This window comes from Heteronotia binoei, chromosome 2, assembly GCF_032191835.1.
Source record: "Heteronotia binoei isolate CCM8104 ecotype False Entrance Well chromosome 2, APGP_CSIRO_Hbin_v1, whole genome shotgun sequence".
Lineage (NCBI taxonomy): Eukaryota > Metazoa > Chordata > Lepidosauria > Squamata > Gekkonidae > Heteronotia > Heteronotia binoei.
The window spans coordinates 77,945,725-77,953,684 of NC_083224.1; the positions used below are offsets into that span (position 1 = coordinate 77,945,725).

The 7,960-nt window shown below is 43.5% G+C and overlaps 1 protein-coding gene across 1 annotated transcript; it reads left to right on the forward strand.

Moving 5' to 3' along the window:
* The first annotated feature begins 3,940 nt into the window (after nt 1-3,940).
* On the forward strand, nt 3,941-7,422 carry LRRN2 (leucine rich repeat neuronal 2). Its single transcript, XM_060231362.1, has one exon. It carries the CDS (start codon nt 4,201-4,203, stop codon nt 6,349-6,351), a length of 2,151 nt encoding a protein of 716 aa, XP_060087345.1. The 5' UTR covers nt 3,941-4,200; the 3' UTR covers nt 6,352-7,422.
* The last annotated feature ends 538 nt before the right edge of the window (nt 7,423-7,960 follow it).

Here is a 7,960-nt window from a genome sequence, read left to right on the forward strand (position 1 = left end):
TTGCTGGCTTGTGAAATGAGTGCAATGGTGTGATAGTTTGAACATTCCTTGGCATTACCCTTCTTTGGGATTGGAATTGGAATATAAACTGATCTTTTCCAATCCTGTGGCCACTGTTGTGTTTTTCAAATTTGTTGACATAATGTGTGCATCACTTTAAAAGCATCATCTTTTAGGACTTTGAATAGCTCAGCTGGAATAACCCAGTATATTTACTCACAAACTGCCAATAGAGCTCTTGCCTGCAGTCTGTACTCTGAAAATCTTGGGGAGGGGGGTGAGCACACACTCACACACTTGCACATCATCCTCAACAGAAGAGGCAAGTGCTGTGTATGTATATGCCTTCTCTTTTCCATTTCTGCTGGGAGACGCTGAGTGAGGAAGTCTTTTGGTAGGCATCCAGTCCTTTTAATTTTGCTTTATTGTCCTTAGGATTTTTTTACAATGAGGGCCTGTTCAGACATAACGCCAAGTCATGGTTAAGGAACTTTTATTGTGATACAAATGTGATATCTGAATTGAAAGACTGTGGCCGACAAAAACATGATTTGAGATAGTTTTGCAAAGCCTGGCTTGTGCTAACTGGTTTGGCATGATATTAGAACTGGAAAAAATCACAGTTGCTGCATCTCTGGAGGCCATTATGCCTAAAGACTGAATAAAACAAGATAATGGCAGGAATTGTTCTATGTTCCCAACCCCCACTGCAAAGTGACTCCTGAGCAGTGTTCCCTCTAAGATGAGTTAGTGTGAGCTAGCTCACAATTTGCCAGCCTCTAGCTCACACATTTTTTACTTAGCTCAGGAAAAATGGTCCCAGAGCAAGCTAATTTTTGTAGTAGCTCACAACTTTAATGCCAGTAGCTCACAAAGTAGAATTTTTGCTCACAAGACTCCACAGCTTAGAGGGAGTATTGCTCCTGAGTATCAGGAGGTTCACAATTGGTAGGGTTGCCAACCTCCAGGTGGTAGCCAGAGATCTTCTAGGGTTGCCAGTCCCCAGGTGGGGTCAGGGGATCTCCCAGTTTGGAGACCCTCCCCCCACTTCAGGATCACCAGAAAGTGGGGGGGGGGATGTCTGCTGAGCACTGCATTATTCCATATAGAGAACGATTCCCATAGGGTAGAATGGGAAATTGATCTGTGGGTATCTGGGGCTCTGGGGGCAGTTTTTGAAGGTAGAGGCACCAAATTTTCAGATAGCATCTGATGTCTCTCCTCAAAGCACCCTCCAAATTTCAAAAAGATTGGACTAGGGGACCCAATTTTATGAGCTCCAAAAGAAGGTGCCCCTATCCTCCATTATTTCCAATTGAGGGAAGACATTTAAGAGGTGTGCGGTCCCTTTAAACATATGGCCAGAACTCCCTTTGGAGTTCAGTTATGCTTGTCATACCCTTGCTCCTGGCTTAATCCCCAAAGTCTCCTGGCTCCACCCCAAAGTCCCCAGATATTTCTTCAATTGGACTTGGCAACCCTAAGATTTTCCAATATTACAATTGATCTCCAAGTGACAGAAATCAGTTCACCTGGAGAAATGGCCACTGTGAAAGCTGAACACTATGGCATTATACCCATTGAAGTCTCTCCCTTTCCGAACCCAGCTCTCCACCCCGTAAATCTCCAGGTATTTCCTAACCCAGAGCTGGCAACCCTTGCCATTCCTGTGGGTCCTTTGACTCTTAAGAATTTGTCTGAGGGCAGGTGACTATGGTGGAAAGTAGACAGCAGCAAAAATCTTTTCGCTCAATTTGTTCCATTTGCATTTCTTTAGGACCTAACCCAGTATTTGATTTCCTGCACTGTTGCAGGCCTGTGACCTGGTACTTAGATGCACATTGGTCTCTATTTATTTATTCATTTATCTAAAATATTCATATCTTGCCTTTCCCCCAAAGGGTTCTACCCTCTCTGTTTACTCATAGCATGATGTGTGGGTTTTTCTCAGTTTGTGTGTGGTGTATACTGATCTGCTCTAAAAGAGAAAGCCATATTAGTTTGCATTTACAAGCAGACATAAAGTACCAGATTGTTTAGGCTGGTTCTGAGAAATATTCCATAATACATGTATATGCACAATTCTGATATGTTATGGTTCTATTTCATGGTAGCAATAATGATTTCAATTGAATAATCTCTATAGATTGCTCCAGTTTGATACATTGGTATAAAAATTGACTGTGCATCTGAGTTAGCCTTCTCTGATCCTGGTAACTCCTGGTTTGGGTGTTAGTCCCCAGTTCTTTTGATAGTGTATCATCTTGCCTAATGTTTAATATAGTGTGTTATTTTTAGTTGCAGGCTTGTGTGAAGGACAAAAATAGAAAAGAATAGAATAGAAATGCCATTCCATCAGAGAAGCTGCTGCTGCTCCAGTGGAACTGTACCATAGGAGCCAAGCGAATGGCTGTTGCAGAAAGTACAAGAAAGCTAAAATCATTCCTCACTAGTTTGCTAATATTACCATATTTATATCCAGTGTGTCCATTTATTCACTTGCTTCGAGACCAACCTGTTTGGCCTACAGATAATGAACCACTGAAGAGCTGTTACCATCAGCTGGCAGCATTTGGTTTCTTTTGCTGTGAGACCTGCCCCATGACACATTGGTACCCATCTGGCTTTGTCTATTAATTTTTTCCCATTTTTCCCAAATAGCTGTTTTTCAAAAAATGCAATAAATGAATATGTGGAAATTCTGTCTACTTAGGTATTGGATGCTAGGTATTCGATACTGTAGTTTCATTTTATTTATTTATTTATTTTATATCCCGCCCTCCTCGCCAAGGCAGGCTCAGGGCGGCTAACAACACAAGAGTCAGCAACAGCATGCCCAACCATTTAGCAGTAAATACAAACAACATTAAATATAAAAACGTTAAAACATTTAAAACATCTGGTGCTAATTCGATGTATTCAGACAACAAGATATTAGTGGTGGTAATCAGACTGGTCAATTTTTAAACTTCTGGAGGTCGCAAACAAGCCACCGTTTTAGGAAATGTTAATGAGCAGTTAGTATCCCATGTAAAGTAGTGTTTATATACTGCTAACATAAGTTTCACTGTAGTATAGTCTAAGAAAGTAGACCTGCTGCACTGAGTGTTCCAGGATTAGATCAATCATTGAAGTCCTGATGCAATTTCTGAAGTGGCCTCCTTCTATTAACCCAGCTGAGGATGGTGTCACGAGTATCTCAGGGAGAAGAGAGACACTGGAAGAGCTGAGGAAATAGTGTTCTAAATCAGCCATAAATACACTGGTGTACTATGGGCCTGTGTAGGTACCGGAGCTATAATAGTGATCTGAAGACACAATGTGTTCTCAAGTCTCTGTGTAAGGAGAAATTGGCTATTGATTTACCCACTTTTCTTCACAATAGCATCTGTGATTTGTCCTATTGCCTATACCACTTATGCTAACTGAATGCTAAATACCAAACTATTTGTTATGTTGGGAATTCATGACCAGATCTCTTAATGTGTACTCCTGTCAAAAATCAGCTGGTGAGGGGTAGAAGTATCCTGGTTTCAATTTTGGCCATGGGGCTGGGCGTCATTCTTTCTCCCAAACTATTTTTTGATGGAAATCATTTGTCATCAATCTGGTATTAGCCCCAATGTAACCCAATGACATTTCCACACCTTGCCCTGCCTCTGAAGCTCCTGGGGATGCTAGTTGCTGCCTAGCATTCCTACCTCCCTGCCTCAACACTCATAGCTCCCCAAGTCAAATTAAGATATGTACTAGCATGCATGTGCATACCCAGCAGCTTTTAAAGGTTAAGTGCATGCTGGGTGCTCTGATTTCAGATAACCAACCTAATGCAGTGTTCAGCACAGAATTACCAAGATGCTGTGTTAATTTTTTACTTTGATGTGTTGCTATCTGTACATTTCTTTTCTCTCATAAAATACCTTGTCTTATCTATTTCAGGTGCAACTTCAAGAAGAAGCCTCAACAATGCAAGCAAAGGAAAAAATGAATCACTTCTGGAGGAAGAAAAGGAGAAGCTCTGATTAGACAGTCAGATGCCATTTGGCACATTATGACCTCTTCAGCTGGGGGAGTCTCCTACCTCTAGCACAATATTCTCACTCAGGAACAACATCTGGGGGAACCATCCAGAGGTGACAGAGCAGTGCCTGTTTGTTGTCTGCTCTATCCCCATTCTATTTTGACTGTGTTGAGGTCCAAATGTGTCCGGTAAAAGCTTTCACCTTACGTGGAAGTTGGACTTGCCTGCTGAAGATGAGACACTTCCAACTGAACTTGCTTCTCATCTGTGTGGCAACTACCACTGCAATTCCTGTTGTGCCCTGGAAAGTCAAATGCCCACTGCAGTGTGTCTGCCAGATCAGGCCATGGTACACACCCAGGTCTGTATACAGGGAGGCAGCCACAGCTGACTGTAATGATTTGTTCATCTCCACAGTGCCTGAAAGCTTGCCAGAGGGGACACAGATCCTTCTCTTGCAAAGCAACAATATTGTCAAGGTTGAGCAAAGTGAGCTGGACTATTTGAAAAACCTGACTGAACTGGATCTGTCACAGAACAGCTTCTCTGACATTTTGGACTTTGGCCTGAAGAACATGCCCCAGTTGCTGAGCCTCCACCTGGAAGAGAATCAGCTGACGGAATTGCCTGATAATAGCTTCCTGGGTCTGGCCACTCTCCAGGAGCTTTACCTTAATCACAATCAAATACGCAGGATCTCTCCCAAAGGCTTTTTAGGCCTTAGAAACCTCCTTCGGCTTCACCTCAACTCCAACCGCCTGAGGACAATTGACAGCCGCTGGTTTCAAGTACTGCCCAGTCTGGAGATCCTCATGATTGGAGGCAACATAGTAGATGCCATTTTGGATATGAACTTCAGGGCCCTATCAAATCTGAGGAGTTTGGTTCTAGCAGGAATGAACCTGAGAGAGATTTCCGATTATGCACTAGAAGGCTTGAGAAGTCTAGAGAGTCTATCTTTCTATGACAACAAGCTAGTCAATGTCCCTAAGAAGGCACTACAGCAAGTCCCTGGTCTTAAATTCTTGGATCTGAACAAAAACCCACTTCAGAGGGTTAAGCAGAGTGATTTCACAAATATGCTGCACCTGAAGGAACTGGGACTCAACAACATGGAGGAGCTGGTTTCTATTGACAAGTTTGCCTTGATCAACCTGCCTGAACTGACCAAACTGGATGTGACCAACAACCCTAAACTATCCTACATCCACCCCAGTGCTTTCCACCACCTCCCCCAGATGGAGACCCTCATGTTGAACAACAATGCCCTAAGTGCCTTGCATAAGCAGACACTGGAATCCCTCCCCAATCTGCAGGAAATCAGCATCCACAGCAACCCCATCCGCTGTGACTGTGTAATCCGATGGGTCAACAGTACTGAGAACCACATACGTTTCATTGAGCCTCAGTCCACATTATGTGCAGAGCCTCCAGACCTAAAGAAAAAGCACATCCGAGATGTTCCCTTTAGGGAAATGACTGACAGGTGCCTGCCCCTCATCTCTGACAAAAGCTTTCCTTCCCGTTTAGAGGTGGCAGATGGAGAGGACATATCTCTGCACTGCAGAGCTCTGGCAGAACCAGAACCAGAGATATACTGGGTCACACCATCAGGTCATAAGCTGATGCCATACTCAGATGATGGAAAGTTTAAAGTGTACCCTGAAGGGACAATGGAAATCCGCAAGGTCACAGCACAAGAGGCTGGGCTCTACACATGTATGGCTCAAAACCTCATTGGTGCAGATACCAAAAGCATAAGTCTGATGGTCAACAGTTCTTTCCCCTTCAGTGAGGATGCTCTGGAGCTGCTGGTGAAGGAAGTCCAGGCCTATCACATCCTGGTTGTCTGGAAACCTCACCTCAACACAGTTTCTTCTAACCTCACATGGTCCAGCTTCAGTTCCAACTTAGATATGACCAACATGGCCCGTATCCCAACAGGTACTCACATGTACAATATCACACGACTCCACCACAACACAGAATACTGGGCTTGCCTTCATGTAGCCTTCATAGACTTGCAGAGCAAGGTAGCTTGTATCAATGCCAGGACTAAAGAGGCTCAATATCGATACCTCGAAAGCAGGCAGAGCCTACTGATTGTGCTGTCTTTCTGCATGTTGTTGCTGTGTATTAGCCTTATAGGCAACTATGGTTTGGGCTTACTCAAGCCACAGGCTGGAAGCCATGGGACCTGCATGTTGTGGAAAACAGGCATATCTTCAGTGCGTGTAGTGCATCCACCCTTCATCAAACACTGGGATCGAGGGAGGAGGAGTGAGAAGCTTCTGGCAGTGGATGTACAAGCAACACTATTGGACTCTTGAAAGGTTTTCTTTTGTTTTTCCAGGGAGGGTGGGCAAGAAGACCTGGTGGAATTTTTTAAAATTACCAAATATAAATGAAAAAAATATTGTCAGCCATGGAAACAATAAGCATGGAGGACAGAGAGGACAAAGGTCTGGTGAGCCCTGTGCCCACCTACATCACCAGTGTTGTCAGATGGATTGTCTTTCATGCCAAGACAATCTATTTTTATAAAGAAAATATGTCCAGAGACGGTCGCATGAGCTGAAAGCACCAAGCTTGGCATCTGAACATCCCTCTGCTCATGACAGGCAGCCTGTGGATCCTCTGGCAGCCTGTTACCAATGTACTTTTTTGCCCAGCAAATTGCTGGCCTTTGGAAATACAAAAAGGCCTTTCCCTTTGGGGCTATCTTCGTGTGTGTGTGTGTGTGTGCGCGTGTGTGTATATTGCCATCGAATCCCAAACCAAATCCACCAAGCCTCTTCTCATGGCTACATGATTTGCCTGCCGAGGAAAGCCTCACAGAAAGTGATTTGGAAGGAAAGGCAGCCTTATCTGGCTAAAGAAGCAGTGATAACAGTGATCCTCAAAACAATGAATGCGTCTTTGAATCCATTAGCAATGTCAAGGGAGAGAGTGGATTATTTGGATCTCAACCCAAGAGCTTAATTTCAAGGCTATTTTGTAAACTTTTGTGAATAATGTTTAAAAAAAAAAAGGGAGGGTGAGGAAATTTCTGTTTTTTCTGTTTCTGTTTTTGTTTTGTAAAAAGAAAAAGAAAAAAAGAAAGAAAAAAATCCTTTGTATACCGATCTACCATAGCTAGAAGGCTTCATGCTAGGTCAGCATTGCTTCAGCTAAGGGGGGGGCAGTTGGGGGAGGATGTGCGTGTGTGGGGATAATCTTCAATGTGAAAGAGGATTCAAAGAATAAGAATCTCTGTTTTGAAGTAGCTGATCTCCAAGCTACAGAACTCAAAACATCCAGGAGGTTAAAACAAGGAAAGGGGGAAGAGGATAAATATTCCATTTTCTAACTCTGTTATCACTTCTTTGTCTCTGATAAGCCAATTAAAATTGCAAATGAAATATACCAGTGAACGGGTGTGCTTTTCCCCAGCTTCTTCGCTATAAGAAAATCAAAGAAGCAGTGATAGTTTTCAGGCACAACATGGCACTGAGAGCCCGTGTGATGTAGTGGTTTGATCATTGGATTAGGATCTGGAAGACCCAGGTATGAGTCCTCACTGTGCCATGAATCTGGCTGGATCATCTTGGGCCAGTCACATACTCTTGACCTCAAAGGGTTGCTATGAGGATAAAATGGGAAAGAGCAGACTTATGTATGTTGCTCTGGGTCTCCACTAAGGAGAAAAATGGGAGTATATATGAGCAAATAAATATAAGAATGGGTCAGTGCTGAGCTGTGACCTAGGGGAAGGGGACTTCCAGGTCCTTACCAGCAGATTTTAAGGCATCACTGAAAGAAGTGGAGCATCAGTCAGTGTGCAGCTGCTAAATGCCTAGGCATGCCTAAGGGGCTGCAGATGCTTGTTGCACCTATTGGCAGGCATAGCCAGACAGCAGCTACACATCTGTAGAGGGCTTATCTAGATGTCCCTCTTTC

Excerpts from the sequence above, each read along its gene's own strand:
- LRRN2 (XM_060231362.1), top strand. The coding sequence starts at position 4,201 with ATGTGTCCGGTAAAAGCTTTCACCTTACGTGGAAGTTGGACTTGCCTG.